General features: G+C 53.6%; 2 protein-coding genes across 2 annotated transcripts; one reads left to right on the top strand and one right to left on the bottom strand.

The window, feature by feature from the left end:
• Window positions 1-2372: 2372 nt before the first annotated feature.
• Window positions 2373-16157, bottom strand: adh1 (dual function alcohol dehydrogenase; the record flags this gene model as incomplete). The annotated part of the gene is made up of 20 exons (XM_002958307.1): window positions 2373-3152; window positions 3359-3480; window positions 3870-4057; window positions 4274-4456; window positions 4683-4817; window positions 5473-5683; window positions 6287-6562; window positions 6969-7340; window positions 7579-7737; window positions 7971-8332; window positions 8787-8942; window positions 9271-9400; window positions 9623-9727; window positions 10439-10582; window positions 10790-10865; window positions 13149-13243; window positions 14143-14385; window positions 14995-15050; window positions 15686-15758; window positions 16071-16157. The coding sequence occupies 20 exons, from the start codon at window positions 16155-16157 to the stop codon at window positions 3008-3010; spliced, it is 3318 nt and encodes a 1105-aa protein (XP_002958353.1). The 3' UTR covers window positions 2373-3007.
• A 236-nt stretch (window positions 16158-16393) lies between these two features.
• arpC2 (actin-related protein ArpC2) lies at window positions 16394-19824 on the top strand (the record flags this gene model as incomplete). The annotated part of the gene is made up of 7 exons (XM_002958326.1): window positions 16394-16498; window positions 17218-17486; window positions 17612-17687; window positions 18020-18118; window positions 18885-18972; window positions 19226-19398; window positions 19723-19824. 7 exons carry the CDS (start codon window positions 16394-16396, stop codon window positions 19822-19824), a joined length of 912 nt encoding a protein of 303 aa, XP_002958372.1.
• Window positions 19825-20290: the final 466 nt, after the last annotated feature.

Raw genomic sequence — 20290 nt, 5'->3', positions numbered from 1 at the left:
AAGTTGATCCGCCGGCTTCACCAGACGGGCCCCCCCGTGTCACTCTATCCGTTTTAATGTCGCCGCCGCCGGGCTCCTTACCGCCTCCGCCGGGCTCCACAGTGGTATATCGTCACCACTGTGTGTGTGTGTATGTCGGGGCAAGAACGGCCTTCAGTTTCAGTTTCCAGGACGCGTGTGCAGCACTCTGAACACACGGCAGGCAGGCTTCCGCATGCATATACACGCATAACTGTTACTTGCTAGTGTTTAATGTCACGGGACATGTTGCAGGTACGTGATCAGGTCTACCTCGCGGGACATGAGCCTAGCAGCCGTACACTGATGACGTATCGCTCACTGCTCGTGCTTCTGCCGCTGCCGCCTGCACTCAGGGTCAGCTGTGGACCGGGGACATAGATCGGGCGGATGGGGCTTGTGGCCGTACAAGTCCAACTGGTCGGTTGGTTGGGTTTATTGGGTTGGTGGTTGGTCTTCTTCTCCTCCCTTCCCACCGCCACACCAAGACCATTATTCTGACCTTCTCCAAGCTGCTGGTGCCCTCGAGGTTAATTTGATTGGGTTTCGCAATATTGCTTCGTAACCGTCACCTGATTTATTATAACAGGAATATTGGTCGTGGGTAGGCGGAAGGGGACCGAGGCGCCAGGTTCAACGGCTACCAGACGCGCACGGCGGCTTGCTCGACTGCTACCAGGTGCACATGGTGCATGCGCGGCTGAAGTCATGTACGACCGTCGCCACGTCATCAGATAGGTTATTTTGTAGTATTCTTCTACGACATGTTGAGATTTTTCCTAGCGGCTAGCGAGGTTGGAAACTCGGAGTGCCGGCATGGGGAGGTCTTCAGGAACATGTTCATTTATACATGTTAGTTCAGGCACTACTGATAACGCACACACCGATGGCCTCTGAGGTTTCGGGATTGAGACCTGTAGACGGTGGTGACCTGGGATAAGTTGACCTGCGAGCCGACCATGAATGGAGTTGGGCGCCGTTGGTCCGGCAGATTCCGTTGGATGCCGGTGGTGGGTGCGGAACCTAAGCGATCCACTAAGAAGTTGGCTAGGGTGACAAGATGGGGGTGCCCCGACATACTGGGAAAGGCAGGGTTTCGCCGGGTAGCGGCCATAGGGTGAAGATATGATCCCCCTGTCCCACATATCATACGTGCATTCACATCTAGGTATCCGGATCTAGGTATCCGAATCTAGGCATACAAGGCCGAATGCATGCACGACGCCTGCTTCACGGCGCACGACGACGGCTACGACGACGGCTACCGGGCGCACTTGGTCGCTGTCATTAGGAGTCCCTAGGCGCAGCGGCACAAGACCATACTTATCGTTAGGTGTCGCTGTCACCGCGGCTGGTGTGCTTCACACGATCCTTTGGGGGCATGAGACGGCAGCAAATTCATTGACCGCTTTTTTACCGCTTCTTTCTTTCGAACGTGCTACCCAAGTCGCCCACGACCGACCACCTTTCAGTCCGCTTGGCCATCAGCCCTGATGAACGGATAAGAGCCAAACCCGTCTCACACAGAGGAAGATAAAACCCAACAAAGAAAGAGAAACAAAGGACGTCATCGTGAGAACAACGGAGGCCCTTGTCATCCAGCCACCCGTACCGTGTGTATCTAGGCGGGAAATGTGTACACACTGCGCAAGCGACCTTTCATTTCCTTACAATGGCAACTACCCCACACTCACACACAAACACTCACACATACACTTAAAACCATACACATAAACGCACACACACGCGCGCGCATCAATGTGACAGACGCCCGGTGTACGTTATACACTAGTATATTTATGCTAACTATTATACCACAACACGATGATTACATCCGGCACTGGTGCACACCGCTGGCGCCATACAACCGCAAACCACACAGTTACACAGGATCCCTCCCTCCCTCCCACAAGATCCCTCCCTCCCGACAGGGGTCCTACCTGTCCTAGAGATGTAAACATCTGGTCGCACCCCAATTCCCCTACCGCACACATTCTCAAGCATTTGCATCTCTACTCGCCTCGCTCGAACCAACGAGGATCTCCTCAATCTTCCGGCTGGGAAGCACACAAGATGTACAGCACGCTCCACGTACGACATGTCGTACCATGCATACTCGGTACCCTCATCTCAAGAACAGCGAAATGTTCCGTCCAATTACTAATTTCATTGATAGTTAACAGGTACACTGCCGCGATCCTTTTCTCCGTACATATGTACGAACCATGAGCGGACACAGCTCTCGACCTCTGCTAGGGCACATCCGAACTTCCTGCTGAATACTCGGGCGATTGGTAAAAAGTTGGAATTGCCTTTTACGCTTCATATCCTCTTCGCCGCATTGGAAAAGTGTTCCCTCGTGACAATTACGATATGGCCCCAACGAGCTTTATACGTCCGTAAGATCATCGAGGATAAGGTCCTAAGAATTTAAGGGTCTTGGGACCGCCACCTCGAGCGATATAAGCGCGCACACAGCGAAAGCAACCAATCAGGAAAGATCTTCTATGCATGCAACGGTGCAACGAGAAAGCACAGTCGCATCCTAAAGCGGTTGTCGAGGTGACTGCTCGGATCGACAATGGATCGTTTCCATATGTGACGGAATGCCTTGAACGAGCAAAGAAGAAAAAAATACCAACGCGGGGGCCAGCGCCGCGACCGTCGCCACGACATGATGATGACGACGGCCGCCGCCGACGCTGGTGCAGGTGCATGTGCCAGCTATTAAAAGCTACCACAGTTTTCACCCTCCCACCTCCACATCCCCACTCCCCATCCGCCGCAGCAATAGCACGGCAAACATAATTCACACACAAATCTTAACTCTCCATTTTTTCTCTCAACAGGATACATTGCAACAGAAAGAATATTACTTTTCCGCCTGTCCCTGGTGTCGAGTACCGCAACGGTACAAACGATGCGGATTTTATTTCTCGTTGCGTGTTCTTGGCAGATCATCTTGCGTGGTGTATGATATATCGTTCGTTTACACCTTGCTGAAGAACTCCAGCGACTTGATGGGCAGAATGGGCGCATGGTAGGCGTCGATGTAGATCTGCTTCAAATCGGCAATGAGCGGGTAGCGCGGGTTCGCGCCCGTGCACTGATCATCGAAAGCGTCCTCCGCAAGCCTGCAACCAAACAAAAGTCCGGCGCACATAACATTTCAGACAATAAATAATATTACAATCGACAGTTTTTACGAAAAGACAAAATATGGGAGATGGCGGTCACAGGTTTGAAGGAAATCATACACCGTGAAGACGCCGTAAAGATGTGAAAGACGCGTAAAGAGGCCATAAAGACCGCCAATAATCGCGATTCAGTTTTTACTTACGCGTCCAAGCGCTTCAAGTACTCCTCCCCTTTAGCAGCGTCGTTGGTGAAGATCTCCTTGATGGACGGCGGGACATCGCACTGCTGCTTCAGATTCTCAACGGCCTCGATTAGCTTGATGACCTGGATTAAATACCATAGGGGAAAAATGAAGATTTACAACTCAAGATCAAGGTTAATCGTTCATGCATGGACGCGGCTGCGTTATTTTGCAACACTTTTATTGGAGATTTGTGGTAAGAAATGATCAGCGCTGGAGCTTGTGCAAGGTGTAGCAATCAGTTGGGCCAATCGGCAAAATAAACCGAGTTGTATTGTATGTGCCTCCACATGCTTTCAAGCATGCACACCAAAAACTAAAAATCGTCCATTCTCAGCAAAATTAAGCCGGCACGGCTCTTGAAATAATAATTACAATGTGCAAAGACGGATCAGCTGTTAGGTCCATGAACAAACCAAGGGTGGTTACAATTGGCCATCGAAATGATCCTGATTCTGCCGAACGGCCATACCTTCTCGTCGTCCGTCTCGCCACCTAGGTTAAGCATGGTCGCCAGCTCCGCGTAATGGTGCTTGGCGTTGGGGTACTGGTACTGCGGGAAGGCCGCCTGCTTGGCGGGCATGTCGGTGGCGTTGTAGCGAATCACGTGGCTGATGAGGGCCGCGTTGGCAAGACCGTGAGGCACGTGGAAGGCGGCGCCTGCAGCAGCAAGATAATGAGACAGCAGGGTTAGGCAGCGAATGACCGCGTGGACCGAAGCCGGCATTCAACATGGCTTCCTGTACTACGGGCCCTTCCCCCCCCAAGCAAAACACTTATGCACAACGACGGCACCGCTGGTTCTATGTCACGCAGACTATGACACGACACAACAAAGGAAAAGCAGAAGTGTAATCCTTAGCAGCTGAGGCTCACCCAGTTTGTGCGCCATGGAGTGGCAAATGCCCAGGAACGCGTTTGCGAAGGCCATGCCGGCGATGGTGGCCGCGTAGTGCACCTTCTCACGCGCCTCGTAGTCGTTCGCACCGTTGGCATAGGCCCGCGGCAGGTACTTGAACAGCAGCGAGATGGCCTCGCGGGACAGGCCGCGAGTGTACTCTGTATGTGTATGGGGCAAAGAACCCAAGGAATGGTGGTTGGCCAGCTGTAGGGCCATCATCCGAAACATGACGCATGCCAAACTCACACAACAATACCGAACACCAACGGCAGACGGAGACCCGGGGGCGGAGCACATGCTCTGCACATTCCTGAACACACACCGGCCGGTGACCATCATCACCATCAAAGACACCCACAACCCACAACCCTCACCGTCACCCACCTGTCGCGCAGATGGACACGTAGCTCTCCAAGGCGTGGGTGAGCGCGTCAACGCCGCCCCAGGCGGTGAGCTTCTTGGGGATGTTGAGAACCAGCTGAGGGTCCACGATCGCCATATTGGGCGTCAAAGCGTAATCTGGAAAGGGAGGGATCACGGCCGAGCAGAGCAGGCAGAAAGGAAAATTTGTATGTACGTATATGGTGTGGGACAGGGGGCCATACCTTCACCCTGTGGCCGCTACCCTGCGAAACCCTGCCTTCCCCGGTATTTCGGGGCACCCTCATCTAGTCACCCTAGCCGCCAACTTCTCAGTGTATCGCTTAGGTTCAGCACCCACCACCGGCATCCAACGGAATCTGCCGGATCAACGGCGGCTCAACTCCATTCCTGGTCAGCTCGCAGGTCAACTTTATCCCAGGTCACCACCGTCTATCGACTAGGGGGGCACGAATAGCTTCCACGATCGGAAGGATTGTCGACCCTGACAGGTGTCGATCGTATATGTATGCAACGGCCATAGGTGGGATGCATACGACCAGAGAAAGCCGTGTCAAGCAAATCTCGAGAGTGCTGAACTTCGATAGAGCTTAGCGGAAGAAGGTTTCCACGCCCATCCTGGAACGCGAAAACAGATTATAAAGATTAAAAAGAACAATTCATTATATAAATTCTTCTTCAAACTTTGGTCATTTCTTTCCATTATCACTTACAATAAATTCCCCCCTTTAAAAAAGCGCCCAAACCACCCAAAACCGGCCCTCCCACGGCCTCGCAGGTCTCTTCTCCTCACCGGCCAGAGGGTACTTGGCTCCCAGTCGCTCATCCGTGACCACGGAGAAGGGCGTCACCTCGGAGCCGGTGCCGCTGGTGGTGGGGATGCAGACCATGGTGGCCTTCTTGCCCAGCTCCGGAACCTCGTAAACGCGCTTGCGGATATCCATGAAGCGCATCGCCAGGCCGTCGAACCGGGTTTCCGGGCACTCGTACATCAACCACATGATCTGTGTGCATATCCCGTGGCGGCAAGGAAGCGGAGGCGGGGTCGGGATGAGAGGACGAGAGGGCAGCCGGCCGATGCAAACCAGTTCAATTTTAAAGAAATGAAGATAAGCAGTTGCCCTGACTTGAAAATGCGAGGGGGGGAAGCATGAGCGGTTACCATGACAGTTGTTGTGCCTATTTGTGCTTATTGACGAGCTACAAACAAAATTCCAAAAATCCTACTCCTGCACCAAAAAGTTTCGCAACAATCCGCTTTATACTAGACACGATGCGGTTCCTATCGGAGGAGGAAAAGCTGCTCTAGAATCACAATCCACGCACAGCCTTAGCACTATCCAGTCTCTCAAAACTTTTGCTTTTCTCCAGGGTAGAGGAAAAAAGCGCAAGGAGCTGCATGGCCTCTCCGTCCCAAAAACAAAGAGGGGAAGGGCGCGAAGAAATGTAGAGGGATATAACCCTAGCTAGCTAGCAACAGCCGCAATCTATTTGATGTCGTGCTTGCGCTTGCGCTTCCGCTCGGAACAGCAACGCATGAAGCAATATTTGAAGCAGTAAACCGTTACCACAACACAAATAAAAGAAAAGCTTGAAAGTCCGCCTACCTTCGCCGCGTCCATGGGCGAGCCACCGCCCATGGCGATAATCACGTCGGGCTTGAACTCCAGAATCTCGCTCAAGCCGGCGTTGATGCAGGCCAGGGTCGGGTCTGGAGTTACGTGGTAGAAGACCTGGTGGTGGATGTTGAGCTGGTCCAAAGTGGTGGTGACCTTGTCTGCGTAGCCCAGGTCAAACAGCGGCTTGTCCGTGACGATGAAAGCGCGCTGCTTGCCCACCAAGTCGCGAAGCGCCACCTCCAGGCAGCCTCCCTTGAAGTAAATCTGTGCGCCGCGGTGTGCGACACAATAAATATTAAGAAAAATGCGGCAAAAGCACGTATTGTTATGTTGTTGGAAGAACAGCGAGAATTTATGGATGGATGGATGGAATGAAGGATGATGATAAACGATGATGATGACGATGGCGCCAACGAAAACCATGCCGCCAACTTGTGTTGTCATCATCACAGCGGGGCAATGAACGCTCAAGCGAAATGGATCTTAGGACAGGACGGACAGGGAACACCAATTTAAAGGCCAGGACGACCTTCCACGCCCAGCAGACACCACCGCGACGACTACAGATTGTACATGCAAGCCCATGCAAATTAGAAGTCTCCGGCATAAGTCCTGTCGGTGTCAACTCCGCCCAGCTGACGCCACCGCGTCTACAAATTGCAAGCCCTACCTTGGGCGGCACTCGGAACCAGAGCATGTTCTCGCGGCGCGAAGTGACGGTCTTGATGTTGATCAGGTGCTGCGGCCCCACGTTGTTGGAGACCGAGGTGGAGCCCCAGGTGCCGCAACCCAGGGTCAGCGAGGGATCCAGGTGGAAGTTGTACAGGTCGCCGATGGCGCCCTGAGACGCCGGCGTGTTGATCAGGATACGAACGGTCTTGACCGTGGACTCGAACAGCTCGATGTGAGCCTTATTCAGCGGGTTGGTGTATAGCACGCTGGTGTGACCGGCGCCGCCGTACATGATCAGGCTGTGCGAAAGCTGAACGGCCTGCTCGAAGGATGGCGCCTTGTACATGGCAAGGATGGGGCACAGCTTCTCCTGCGCGCAGCACGGCACGAGAGGAAAACAAAGGGCGCGTTATTTGATAAATTCAAACTTAGCGCGGCGGTTGACGACAGCTCCAGCAATTGCCCAGTTTAAAATTATGGATAGCTGACAACTAGGTAACTAAAATCCACGAGTTAATTAAAAAGAGGCCGATATTCACAACAAGTTTGACAAAAATAAAACCAACAGGAATGCACAAAAATTCCCCTCCGCCGGCGGGTGCGCGTACCTGCGACAGCGGCTCGGTATCGCCCCAAACCTCCACCTCGCCGATCAGCACGCGGGTGCCCTCCGGCACCTTGATGCCGAACAGCTCAGCAAGCTTGGGAATGGACTGACCCACAATGTTGGGATTGAGCTTGCCGTCAATCAAAACGCCAGCACGGACCTACGAAAGACCAATACATACATACATGTATACATACACATATATACAGACGTACACATGCAGGATACAGGGGACAGCCTTATTTGTTTACAGCAAGCAAACGAGACTCGCAACGCAGAATAGCGAAGAGATTTTTCTGGAATCGTTTTCTTTTCCTACCTAAGACCACAAATTAAAATTGTTTCCCGGACAACAATGACAGGAATTATAAAATTTTAGGAAAACATCCGTACCTTGGCCTTCTCCTCCTCGTTGAGGAAGTAGGCGCCGCGCCGGATGAACTCCGCTCGTACCTCGTCGTACACCTTGCCCACCACCACCACTGACTGCTCCGAAGCGCAAATGACACCGTTGTCGAATGTCTTGGACAGCATGATGGAGCTGACGGCCATCTTGACGTCGGCCGTCTCGTCGATCAGCGCGGGTGTGTTGCCCGCGCCCACACCCAGCGAGGGGTGTCCGGAGGAGTAGGCGGCCCGCACCATGGCCGGTCCGCCAGTGGCGAGAATGAGGCTGATCTCCGGAGCCTGCATCAGCGCCTGCGACACCGGCAGCGAGGGGCTCTCCACCCAGCTGATGATGTCCGAAGGGGCACCTGGGGGATTAGGAGAGAAGGGGGGAGGAAAGCGGGTTAGGAGGGGGTGAAGCTGATGCCAGGAAAGACTGGGCAGGGTGGGAGGAGAGGGGGTTATGGGGGAAAGGAAAAATGATTGAAGCATGAATGTAGAAGGGGGGAAGAGGGGGGGAAAGGACATGAAGGTTAAACGAAGGGGAAGTCGTACTAATTGTAGGTTACATTAGCAGTAACATATCGCTATACACATTGTGGTGATTAAATGATTTTTAATCGTTGTTTTACGATATGCGATGTTACCTGCAGCAATAGAAATATCCGGGCGGGCAATTCAAGGGCCGCTGCCGCGTGCTGTTTAGAACGCGACGGGAAGTCGCGCAAGCGGCGGCTGGAGGCTTTGGGGGCAAAGGCAGTAAAAGACAAAGACATAAATCACCCAGGCAGCCACCCGGCCAGCCACCCGGCACGCACGCACCGGCTGCAATGGCGGCATCGCGCACAATCCTGGCGGCGGCGATGGTCGACTTGGCAGCGCGCGGGTGCGGGCACAGCACGAGCGCGTTGCGTGTCTTGAGCGACAACAACGCCTTGAAGATGGCGGTCGAGGTGGGGTTGGTGGTTGGCACGATACCTGCAGCAGCAAGAGGAGGAGGTGGCAGCAAGAAGTGAAATGCGGCAGCTTCTTGTGTGATATTGCTGTATGTTGCTCGGATGCATCCAAGGTCATCGAACAAGGTGAAGACCTGGTATTGGAACTTTTATATTTCGTAACCTAGGCAAGCATGCTTCCTAACTTTACACTCCACTTCACTCCACTTTTTATAAAACCAATTTTTTTTAATAAATTCAAATTTAAATGGACAAAAATATATGTCTAAAGATGATGCTTTTCCATTGCTGCATTGCAAGAGTTGAGAGACGCTCATGTGTGTGCGAGTTCCGCTGATCCACTATCTCACCGGCGATGACGCCGACGGGCTCAGCCACCTTCTGAATGCCACCAGCGGGGTCTTCCTCAATGATGCCGCACGTCTTCGTGCTCTTGTACTTGTTGTAAATAAACTCCGACGCGAAGTGGTTCTTCACAACCTGTTAACAAGATATGATAATATAGATAGATAGATATTAGCTCTTCATGTTCACGAAGACGACAAAGCAAAGCATGTCAAGTATATCAAGGTAACGAAGTTTTCACCCTAAATTTGACCCAAGCAAGCAAGTAATCGCGCGTACGTTAAGTCCTAGTAGGCGCGTACGTTAAGTCCTAGTTGTCCTATAAACTCAAACCCCCCAACCCCCCAACCCGCCTACCTTGTCCTCCACAACGCCCATCCGCGTCTCCTCCACGGCCATCTTGGCCAAGGGGATGCGCGCGGCGTTGGCAGCCTCCGCGGCCCGCCGGAAGATGTCATCCACCTGCATGTATGATGTGTGGGACAGGGGGGTATATCTTCACCCTGCGGCCCCTACCTGGCGAAAGCCTGCCTTCCCCGGTATTTCGGGGCACCCTCATCCAGTCACCCTAGTCAACTTCTCAGTGGATCGCTCAGGTTCCGCACCCACCACCAGCATCCAACGGAATCTGCTGGATCGACGGCGGCTCAACTGCATACCTGGTCAGCTTGCAAGTCAACTTCATCCCAGGTTATCCAACATCTATGGGCACATTACCTTCCACCAACGGAAGGATTTTCGACCCTGACAGGTCTCAATCCCGGGATCTCCCGGGGGCAATGGTGCGTGCTCTACCAATAGTGCCTGACCTGCTATATAAGTCTATGAATGTATATATGTGCGCGTATTTTTTCGTGTGTAAATGCTTTCGTGTGTGTTAAGGCAGGTTTGGGTGGAACCCCGTCATCGAGGGTTCGGGGAGGTTTCCTAAATCCTAAACCTCAAAATATTTGACTCGTCAAGGAATACGCAAACTGTACACAAACGTTGCAGTATGGCTGATACCCGAATGAAATTCTTCTGACCCACTTCATGATTTGTGCTGATGATGGTAAGCAAGTCGCAAGAACAGAAACATTCGTTCCAAGCATGGGCAGCACGGGCAGCATGGGCAGCATGGGCAGCATGGGCAGCATGGGCTGCTATTGCTAGGACCACGTATATTATAATTACCTGTTCCTGGGTAAATATGGAGTACTTGCGCTGTGCCTCTGACGCGCGCTTCAACTGAGACTTGAGCGCAGCAAGTTGCTCATCAGCGACCGGCGCGCGCTCCTTCTTCACGGCCGCATCGTGCGCGACGGGTGTTGCAGGCGGCTGCCGTGTGAAGACGAAACCGACAGCACGCAAACATGACCCAAGCAGTGGAAGCACGATTATAAGACGATTATAAGTAATTGGAATAGGTGCTTAAATAGTAACTTCAATGTCCTTCCTATCGGGTGCAAAGATTGAGAAACGAACTTATGAAGCATGGCAGCTGCATCCCAGAAACGGAGCGGCAGGCTGTAAATTAGGACTGACCTGAACAGCGGCAGCACCAGACTTTGGCGCAACCGGCGCGGGTGACGCCGTTGCCTCGCATAGAATGCGAGCAGTCCTACGGCTGACATGGGGCGGTAGAGGCACCGCCGAACCAAGCTTGGAAGAGGAAGCAATTCCCTTCTTGCACGGGTTAAATCTTGTGGACATCATTCTGGCAACCTGTAAGGCCGGCGCAGGAACGAACACATTGCACAAATCATCGCCAGGACTGCCGATATGGTACCGATACGGGATTAAGCGTCGGAAGGCCATGGCCCCCACGGCCCGCCAAGGACCTGAGCGCTTTAGTATATTGTATTATTTTTGTAATGCTCTGCAACCTGAGATTGAATTCGCTAGACCTCACAAATAGGGCTCTTGGCGGTCTGCGATTAGTTACATCAGCCTTCAAAGCTGAACAGCAAAACACCCCATAAGCATACCTTCGGCCTTTTCACGTAGCTAACGATTCCTCCGTGGGAGAATTCAGGTATCGCAGGAGACACGACGGAGACCGGAAGGAATAGAAGGCTAGGGTCACCTTCCGAGACAGTTGTTAATAGGCCAAAATACGTACCACGTGTGAGACGACGTCTTGAACATACGGGTTATGACTTATTGCAGCCTCATTGGCCAATTAAGTATTCTCCCGGGATAGCTGTCGTACCACTGCCGGCCGGGAAACTTTAGGGCATTGCGATGATACCGATGCATGCAGCTGTATAACAGCGCATCGGGAGAATTTTGATTACCACAGGTGATTCAGGGAATGTATTTTGCGCGTAAGAGACCTGCGATATCGTTATGCATTATGAATCTTCGTACCGGTTAAGGGGTCGAGAGGTGCCATTGGAACACCCATAATTCTATAGGAGCGTGTCAGATTACAAGAAAAAGGTGGTAGCCGATAACTGGGAAGCATACCCGGTGAAATGCACTCCCGTGCAGATTCCGTCTTGCGGATAACGAACGAAACGGCTTCTCAGGGTTTGCCGCAAGGTGGCTTTTCCTTATTACGTATGGGATCTATAAAAATGTCTTATCCTATAACATCGAAGTACGCGCTGGAAACTGGAGTCACTCCTTTCAATTAAAGCGTGTGAGCATGTGTCGTAGGGCTTGGGAGAAGGCGTTTTCATTCCAAAAGCTCCATAGGAACCAGTTACGTGAAGTTGATCTGAAGTGAAGCGCGTGCACTTCCGGTCTTTAAAACGATCTTGGTGTCGGTAAGTACTGCGAGCGTCGGTTGACTTGCAAGGCTGCTATTACACAGTCAAGAAAGCTGACGTCTAGATCAATTATGTATAACAACAATGACCAGCGTGAAGTGAAGGCCACCTCTCATTATGGAGTTTTTCGGCGCTTCTCACGGTTACTGTAACTAGAGGGGAAAGTCAGCTCCCCAGCTCTACAATTGCATTGCATTACACAATTTCAAGTTTGGATCTTTAGGTTAGCCTCCGGAAACTGTGAAATGGCGTTTGGCCTTTGCCATGTTCTCAGCCTAATCACACTGCGCTTTTAAGCAACACGATCCGGATATTCACATTGAAAGCTGAGAGCGGTAGCAGGGAACATAGCGACAGGTTAATTAATAAAAAAACTAGGCCATCCGCAGCAGCGTCAATGCCACCTCCGATCTCCGACAGCTAGCCGATGCTGTCGGCAGCAGTCCCGGCAGCACAAAACAACAACTTTCTCAAAGTTAAATAAGGAAAGGCCTCTAAAGGCGCTGGCCTCAAGGCCTATAGCAATTCGTGTTAATCGGTGGCAGCATAAGATCCATGCCGCTGCGGTCAGGCGGCTGCCTGGCATTAGTCCGTCGTCAGGCGTCACCTGACACAACAGCTCACAAGAGCTCACAAGCTACGGCAGCTTGTACTAGCGGCTGTGCCAGGACTTGACCAGACCCTTATCGTCCTGCAGAAGGAGTGTAGCAGTGCTCTCTGCTCTCTGCTAGCGGCTGAGATAAAATCGATCGGTGCATATCGTATCGTATAGGTTACAAGTTGTACCTACCGTTAACCAGCAACAGTTCCGTCAGGGGATCAATGACGATAGGATCAATGACGATCAAATCGATCGTCGGTCTTTCCGTCCGTACCGCTAAGCCCCGAAACTGATGGAAATGCAAACCAGGCAGCATGCATGAGTAGAGCTCTTTTAGCCTTAACATGATTAAACACATTTCCATGTGTAAAAACAGCCCGTAAATCCATAAAGCAAGCCTAACACAGTTTACCACAGTCGATGACAGTACTTTGGCACTAGGGCTGCCTTGACATTCACGAGCAGCTGCTTAGTTGACGCAAGTTACTCAATCCGCGCGCAGACTGCTCAGTTGACGCAGGAACATCACCGTTGCAACATCACGGCCCCCGGCCCTATTGCCATCACCACAACCATCACCATCACCCCGCCCCGCCGCTGCTCATTGGCCCTTTCCTCCACAGCCTGAGTATGCGGATGTCCGGGCAGCTCCAGTAGGGGTGCAGCTCCAGCTCCGAAACCTGTGCCACGGGGCCTAGATGTGATCAGATAAGGTCAGGTTCGGTTATGGTAATGGGCACTGCTAAAGGGGGTAGGGGATGTGACTGCGATTGCGACCGCAGCATTCAACGCAGCAGTTTCCGCTTCGTGTGGGTGGGAGAGGTGTACGGAGATGTACGGTTTTCAGGTGTACGGACGGGTGTCCCACTCACGTCGCCCCAGGGACCCCGGCGTGGACCACGTCTTTTCGGATTTGCGGGAAATACACACACAGAGAGGAGAGCAGCGAAGTAATCACCATCACAAACAATAGTAGACACCAAGGCCGCGATTATTACAACGACCATCACAGCCTGCCATGCAAACAGAAACACACGCTGCGCATCGAGTCACGAATAACGATGTACAGACAGAGAGACAGAAAGAGACAGACAGACAGACAGACAGACAGACAGACAGACAGAAAGAGACAGACGCCCGCCCCGGGGCCGGCCCCCCCACCTCACCTCCTCAGCCACCAACCCGAATTGGGCACACAGCTTCGAAAGCTCATCCGCACCCGCGCGCAGCTCATAGCTCAGAAACACCACCGGAGTGCCACCGTCGCCACATCCGCCGCCTCCGCATCCACCTCTGTCATGGCCCTCCCCGCCGCCGCCGCCGCCGTTGCCGCCACTTCCACCGCTGTCGCAGTCGCTGGTTCCGACAGCAGCTCCGGAACCGCCGCCGCTGAGGCAGCAGTTGTCGTACTGCCCCCGGTGACCGGCCGCGGAGGCGCCTTCACCGTCAGGTCCCGTACTGCTGCTACAGCCGCTACCAGTACTAGTACCGCTACTGCTGTTGCTGTCGCTACAGGTGCTAACCGGCGGCGCCAGAAGCTGCGCCAGTGTACGGAACAGGCTGTGTCGGCCAGCTGCGTCGTACACTACATCTGCAGCCAGAATTACCTGGGGCGACCATGGGACAGGAGGCGGCGGCGGCGGCGACGACGACGTCTCTGTAGAGGCGCTCGCCGCCGCCGCCACCGCCACCTCCACTTTCAAATGTTGGGTGCTAGTTCCCCACTCAAAGGCCAGCGCAATGCAGGTAGCATCAAGACCGTTGAGCTATTGCGCCGCGGGAAGGGGGGATAGGGGCCGGGGGGAGCTGAGGGGGGAAACAGGGGTGCTATCTATTTGATGTGCGCCGCTGCAGGCCCTCAAGGGCTGGTACATGAGGCTGCTTCATGGGGGAATGGAGGGGTGTTGGGTGGGATGACCGAAAAGGGGGGGAAAGACGAACCACACACGATTGAAGCTGCGAAAAGGGGGGAGGAGCGGAGAGTGGGCCGCGCTGCTGTGGAGGCACGTGTGTGTGCCTGTGTGTGCCTGTGTGTGCCTGTGTGTGCCTGTGTGTGCAGATTATGTGTGTGTGTGACGACGTGTGCGCGCGCGCGTGTACGTGCCTTACAGACATACATACGTGTGTATGTTGGGTCGGTCAGCAGCCACGTGTTGCCACCACATGCACTTTTCACTCTAACGATGAAAGAGAAAACGGCTTATGGAAATTGGTTAACAATGCAATGCCGTCGGGGGCCCGGATCTCATTTTTAGTTTTAAATTTTAAATAGGGTGTCGTCTTGCCTGGACGTTTTGTCGTATGTACGGCACCAGATGGGGCAGGTCAGTGAGTACTACCAGAGCGGCGCCCAGGCGGGCGGCCGTAAGGCCCACCACACCCGTTCCGCTGCCCAGCTCTAGGCAGGTACGGCCCGCGACTAGGAGGCGGCCTGCACCGCGGGACAGACAGACAGACAGACAGATGGATGAATGGATGGAAAGGTAGCGGAGTCGCTATGGCAGGTAGGTGGGTAGGTAGGTAGGTAGGTAGGTAGGGCGGTGTAGGAAACCGACAACCGGCAACCGACTCGCACTTTTACATGACAGGTCAGAACACCTAAGAGGTGCTGTGCAGCAGTAGAACTAGAAGCAGCTACAGTACTTACTAAAATACTAGTACTAGCAGCAGCAGCAGCAGCCGTAATAGTAGTAGTAGCAGCAGCAGTAGTACTAGCAGCAGCAGGGGCCGGTAAGAGGAGCTTAAGTTTGTGCGTTGTGGAGGGAGGGCGGTGCGTTCCAGGGTAGAGAGAGAAGGGGGGAAGCGAGAGAGAGAGCGGGGGAAAAAGAGAGATGGGGGGGAGAGAGAGAGATGGGGGGGAAGAGAGAGAGAGCGCGGGGCGGAGAGAGAGACGGCCTCTCGTCCGTGCCACATTGGGTTGTGGTGGTGGACCTGTTGAATGAAGGCCGCTTTCGTAAGCCCGCTTGTGCAGTGCAAATAATAATGCAGATGCATCATATATCTATGTGAAAAATGCTCATGTGAGTGATGTTTCCTTCAAAGCTGCGTTCATTAATTCATTCACACCTTGGCGATGCTGGTGGGCTAGATAGTACGACAGCACGAGACCGGCGTCCCACACCACTGCCCCTGCATCATCCTGCACCAAAGAAGTTGCGCGACCCAGAAGGCGCCCCTGTCATCTCACAGCTCTTTAAGGACGGAAATCGACGCGCCACGCTTGGCAAAGGGCAAGGGCAAGCCAGGGTCGGCAAAAGCCTTTCGTTCCAAAGGCCCCGCACGTCCGTTCCCAAAATCATTTTGATATCTTCAAGGGCCCGGCACAGGTCCCGTTTCTCTGGCCTTCTGGTCCTCTGGGTTATGTCTTTCGAGTAGCATTGCAGCCTTTTTTCGCCTTTCCGCAGCGCGCAGAACGTATCCTCGTTGCTCCCGGTCACGGCAACAATTCTACCTTTAAGAATGTGAACTCTTTTATCCGCAACGTGCCCAAGTTGCCAAAGTCAAGCTCACGTACGGTGCAGTCGTCGACATCGTCCATGGCTTTAGCAAAGCGACACAGCAGACTCGATGGAGCTGTGTGATTTTATTATTGGGCTGTAGCTTAGAGAGACTATAGACTTCCAGAAGGAAGCCCGAGTGCCTGAGTTTCGAGACCAACCCTACAAGGCGGGAAACAGGAAACGGAAACAAACGAACAGGAAGAATACGACACTTCAACGTCGCACCCTGCCAAGTAATAATTTTATCACTTTCTGTAGCCAAGACAGAGCAACCATGGCGTCACAGGGCAGCGGCACAATGATAAGCTGCCAGAACCGGATCATCCAAAACCGAATCATCCAGCTGATCCAGCAGAAGGCAGCTGGTATTGAACCAAAGGTAAACTATACCCTTTTAGCGCGTATTGGTCGTCGCCGAGACCTTGACGGGACACGTGCTGCGCGTGCTGCGCCCTCTCCTAACGACACAATTCGCGTCGAAAGCCACCTCTCTCATACAAATCTAACATCATAATCCTGATTTCTGGCACCCCAACGGCACCACGAAAACTACAACCTTCCAACTACAGCCTTTTCCTCTTCAGCCTCCCCCACCCTCACCCTCACGTCGCGCGGGATCCCCGTTCCCTTCAACCCCTCCCCATTCCCTTCCACGCCAAGCTCACTCCACACGCCCTCACCCACTTTACACACCCCTCACCCCGTCCCGATAAATCTCCCCACATCATGCTCTCGCCAGGTCTTTGAGGAGCATGTGTACGAATTTGGTGGATGCGAGTATTTGCTGGTTTCGGGGCCAGAAGGCTCTTTACGGCTGCTGTTTGCCATGCCGCAGCTAGCAGGTCCTTTCCAACAACAGGCAGGTCGGGTGTACGGCCCGGATGAGGAGTGGAAAGGGGGAAATCACATTTGAAAAATGTAAAGAGGGGCAGGCGGATCATCATCATGTGTAACTCCTGAGTAACTCCTTATCATCATCATTATCGTCGTCAGCATCCAGCATGCCTCTTCTCCCCCCTCTCCTCATCATGCAAACCCCCCACCCCGACCGCAACCCCCCACACATATCACCACCACCACCACCATCAACGAGCGCAGGTGTTAGGGCCGCAGGTGGTGGAGGAAGTGGCGGCGGCGTTTCGAGGGATTGCCACCGCGTCAGAGCCAAGTACTCAAGAAACACACGAAAAACACGACGCCCCCCAAACCGCCCCCGCCAACCCCCAACCCGCACCCCCCGGTGGCCGTTATCACGTGGCTCTGGATATCGACTTGCCGCTGCTGGCTCGCCTGAGCGCAGCACAGCAGGACAGCTGGTCTCGGAGCCTGGCGTCATTGCGGCTGCTGATGGTGGGCCACCCGCTCAGGTCAGGTAGTACAGCCTCCGTACATACATACATACATACGTACCAACATTGGCATTTCCTTCATCGTGACTCCAGATCATTTAAACACATACATACACACGCCGTACATCCGTACACCCGTGCAGGCAGGTGTTTCGTGCCCTTGAGGCGGGTTCACTGGCGCCGGGTCCCCCCTTGGTGTGCTGCAATACCCCTGGGCAGGTGCGTGGGGGAGAGGGGGGGGAAGGGGGGGAGGTGGAGGGGAATGTATTCTGTGTATTCGACGGCTCCTCCGCCACGCCCGGGATTACCGCCGCAGGGCGTATCGCCATGATGGCGTTGTCGTGCAGTCTGTCTACTTGTCTGTCTGTCTGTCTGTCTATCCATATCCATACCCACGCCGGTTCATCCATCTGCCTGTCCACCTGTCTGTCTGTCTGCCTTCTACTGCCTGTGTCCATCTGTTCGTCCACCTGTTCGTCCATCTGTCTGTCTGTCTGTCTGTCTGTCCGCTCCTCTCTTCCCGTCTCCCCACGACTCCCCCCCCCAAGCAGGTGTTCGTCATCAAACCGGCCTCGGAGAGTGTTGCCTTGACCTTCCCGTTGAGGTTCAGTGGTCGACAAGACACGGCCATAGGGGTGGCGTTTCTGCAGGTGTACCTGTCTGTCTGTCTGTCTGTCTGTCTGTGTGTAAAATATGTGGGCGTCTTTTTGTCTTGGTGATCATTGAACTAGAGAGGCGAGAAGAGATAAGGAGGGGAGAGGAGAGGAGGGGAGGGGAGAGAGGAGAAAATTAAATGGGCCAAAGATGCAGCAACAGCAGCAGCAGAGCAAAGAAGAAGAAGAAGTAATTGTAATGACTGATTACCGAGATCGACCAGATCAGCGAAGTCGACTGTATATCTTTATTCGTCGGATAGAGCCAGGAAACGCCAAGCCATGTATGTATGTATGTAGTTCTGTATGTATGTATGTGTGTGTCTATTATGTGTGATAAGAGCCGTACCACTTACCATGTATGCATAGCTCGTGTGTTTGGCTGCGTCCGTACATCACGCGCCCCTTTCCCCCCAAGCTGCGAAGTGTGCACCTCTACCTTATCTAACCCACTCCCCTGCCGTACACCTCACCACCTCCCATCATCTCTAATAACCTTTCCCCCCATACATACATACATAGATACATACATGCATACATACATACATAGATACATGCATGCATACATACGAACCCAACGAATACATTCCGAAGTCGGATGGGGTGAATGGATTAGGGTGCCCCTCTAGCAGGGGAGAGCAGGGACTGCCCGGGAAAGGGGCCGCTGGCGAAGTTAACCACCCTGTAACAACATACATACATACATACATACATACAGTGTAATTTAAGTCATACATACATACGTACATAATGCACTTTTCAGGAGTTTGTGGAGGCTCGTCGAGGCCCCTCCCTGGGGCGAGCCCCCACCTGCAGCTATCAGCTGAAGGAGCCCCCGGGGGAGCTGGCAGGTGAGCGAGGGGGGGGTGAGGGGGGTGCGAGTGTGTGTATGCGTGTGGGATTTTACTTTCGGGCAATCGCATTCCCGCCGTTCCCGGAGCCGCGCCTCGGCCATGCGTGTGTATTTCCTTCTCCGGCCTCCTCTCTTTCCCCCCGGTTCCTACCGACACATACACATACACGCGCACACATGCACATGCACGTACACATGCACAGATACCCACACAAACAATCACACATATGCAAACGTTTTTTCGCACACAGGTTTGGATCTGTCTGGCATGGGGGTCGGGGGCCCCGGCGGCGGCGGTTGCAACGGCGGCTACCTAACCCTCACGCTGACGCGGCGCCACGTGTCTGGTCCCCAGATGGAGGCGGTGGTTTGGATCCTGGCCACGTTGCCCCACTTCGTGTCGTCGCACGTCAAGGCGACCAAGGTGGGAGAGGGGTGCGGGGGTGAGAGGGATGGGGAGGGGGGAGGGGGGGAAGCCAAGGGGGGGAAATGGTTGGGTATGGAGAGGGGGGTGGGAGGGGAGGGGAGGGGGGAGAAGCCAAGGGGTGAGAGAGTAATGGTGAAGGGAAGGGGGAGGGGGGCTTAGGGTCGTATGTGGGGGAGGGGTACACTCCTCCGGGCAGACTCCATATTTATAAGAAAAACACCATGTACAGCCTTGAACCCGAACCTACAGCATCCCCCCCCTCATCTCCCCTCCCCCCTCTCTCCCCTCCCATACACATACACACACACTCGCTTCCCGAAGGCCATGTTGCGCTCCCGGATGCGACGTCGTGTGATGTCGATGATCGAGTTGCTTGGGGCCGGAGGGGGCGGTGCGGGGCCGGCCGCCGGGCTGGTGACGTAAGACATACATACGCAAAACACGCACGCATACACGCGGCTCACCTTTCCATGACACACACATACACACAGATATACACATACATATACACACATACCCCATACGATTAAATCCGTGTGTGTGTGTGTGTTTTGTGTGAGAGAGGTTCAGAAGCTTTATGTGGTGCGAGGGGAAACGCAGATTTATAATACATTTTTTGGTAGAAGTTGATAACCTTCCGCTGATGTCGTGGGCCCGGCTTCGTGTGTGTGTGTGTATGTGTGTGTGTGTGTGTATGTGTGTATGTGTGTGTGTGTGTGTGCGTGAAAGAGGGGTTGGGTGGGGAGGGTATGTGGGAATGTGGTATCTTTGTGTGTGTTTGGGGGTTGGGAAGGGGGAAACAGGGGGGAGGGGGAGGGGGAGGACGAACCGCGAGCAAATGAAGCTAATGAAAAGGATAGACTGATGGGTAGGGGCCATGAGTGAGCCT

The sequence above is a fragment of the Volvox carteri genome, assembly GCF_000143455.1.
Source record: "Volvox carteri f. nagariensis unplaced genomic scaffold VOLCAscaffold_91, whole genome shotgun sequence".
Taxonomy (NCBI): Eukaryota; Viridiplantae; Chlorophyta; class Chlorophyceae; order Chlamydomonadales; family Volvocaceae; genus Volvox; species Volvox carteri.
This window is presented reverse-complemented; position numbering and strand designations above follow the sequence as displayed.